Source organism: Apis dorsata, unplaced genomic scaffold (assembly GCF_000469605.1).
Source record: "Apis dorsata unplaced genomic scaffold, Apis dorsata 1.3 scaffold_390, whole genome shotgun sequence".
NCBI lineage: Eukaryota > Metazoa > Arthropoda > Insecta > Hymenoptera > Apidae > Apis > Apis dorsata.
The window spans coordinates 777,511-779,047 of NW_006263651.1; the positions used below are offsets into that span (position 1 = coordinate 777,511).

Consider the following 1,537-nt stretch of genomic DNA (forward strand, 5'->3'; position numbering starts at 1 on the left):
ACGCTCGGCCACAACTCGACCGCTGCTAATAATTTAATATCCGGTCAGTATGCTGCGGTGCTGCGTACGTGCAACGCTGTGCACGCGCGCCCGCCCACCCTCCGTGTCACGGATTCGGCCGGGACGTTGCGGCTTTGCCTTACGGATATGGGATTGGACGTTGTTGTTACCGTTGGAGTAGCCATGCGTTTACGTGCATTTTTTTCCTCCACTCCCCTCCAAGATTTAGGATTTAGGGTTTACGATTCGCTCGAGGTTTGAGTATGAGGGAAAAAGGGAAAAGTGGTAGGTAAATGGTTTACGATTCACGAAGGGTGAATTGTTATATCGATGGAAAAGTTTTTTCAAGTAACAGGAGGTTAATAATACGAATTTATTTCGGACGAATCGATTAATACACGCCGCGATTTAATATTTTAAGTCTGTTCGATCGTCCGAACAGCGTGTCGATCGGAATCGAATACCGTCCCGGGGATAGTCGGGGAGGGAATGTTTGCCGTGGAATTTATTACGTAACTCGGCCGGATAAGCGACGAGTGCTGTCGATTATTGCGAATTAAAACGGATCGCGGTATATATGTAAATCGGGAGCTGCCGTACCGTTCACTTGGACATTCATCGAGTCCGTTCCGAGCTCGTTAATATTTAAACGGCGCGTAATATCGTCATTACGTTAATTCGCGATAGAACACAGCGAGGGCGGCTTTTTCCCCGTGGGGCGGTGGGGGTGTTGTACGCGATGTTTTAAATAAAACCAGAGTTCGAAGCTTTGGAACCCGCGAAATCATTGGAACGGTAAACGCGTCTGTTTACAGAACTGCCATTTCCCCAACGTTTTATGATTTATTTACCATTTCTCCGCTCCCGGATTTTGGCTCTGCTTGTTTTTATCCATTCCCCCTCTCCTCACTCCACCTTTTTTTTCTTTCTTTTTTTTTTTTTTTTGCGACTTTTCTATCCGTTCGATTCGATGGAATACAAAAAAAAAGGCATAAAAAAATATGAGCTCGCGCGAGAGAGAGAGAGGGAGAGGGAGTTTGCGGTTTATTCGGACGTGAGCCCTTCGCGCCGATTTCCAGCCGAGAAGAATAAAAATGTTTGCGCGCCGGCAAAAGCGGTTCACGTGGCTCGGTACGCCGCATCTGATCTCGAATCCCTTCCGGTTAATCGAGCCCCGCCTGGCGAAATTGCACACGGGTACAGTTAACCGCGATACGTTTGAATACGCTTCTCTCGTACGCTTCTCTCCTCCGCCCGTTTCTTTCTCCGAGTGAAAATGTTTGGTAACAACGTTGAAACTTACTATCCTATATATTTCTTATCTCGATCTCGATTGTTCAACGCGACGTAAAAAAAAATGCGATGCAACGATTTTTAAAAATTTTAAACCGTAATCAACGTGACTCGGTTTCTTACCTTAAGTATTACGGCTATTGTCGAAAAATCGTAACAACCGGACTTGGAGACGACATTCAAGATTCTTTAACGTATCGCAGCAATTGTTTAAAAATCTAAAATTAATCAATGTGACTCGATT

At 45.3% G+C, this 1,537-nt stretch overlaps 1 protein-coding gene across 1 annotated transcript in view; it reads left to right on the plus strand.

The window, feature by feature from the left end:
- Positions 1-1,537, plus strand: part of LOC102679382 (unconventional myosin-IXb) — a 57,963-nt gene that overhangs the window by 45,933 nt on the left and 10,493 nt on the right. The window contains 1 exon segment of the mRNA XM_031512124.1: positions 6-43. Within this exon segment, the coding sequence (XP_031367984.1) occupies positions 6-43 (38 nt within the window).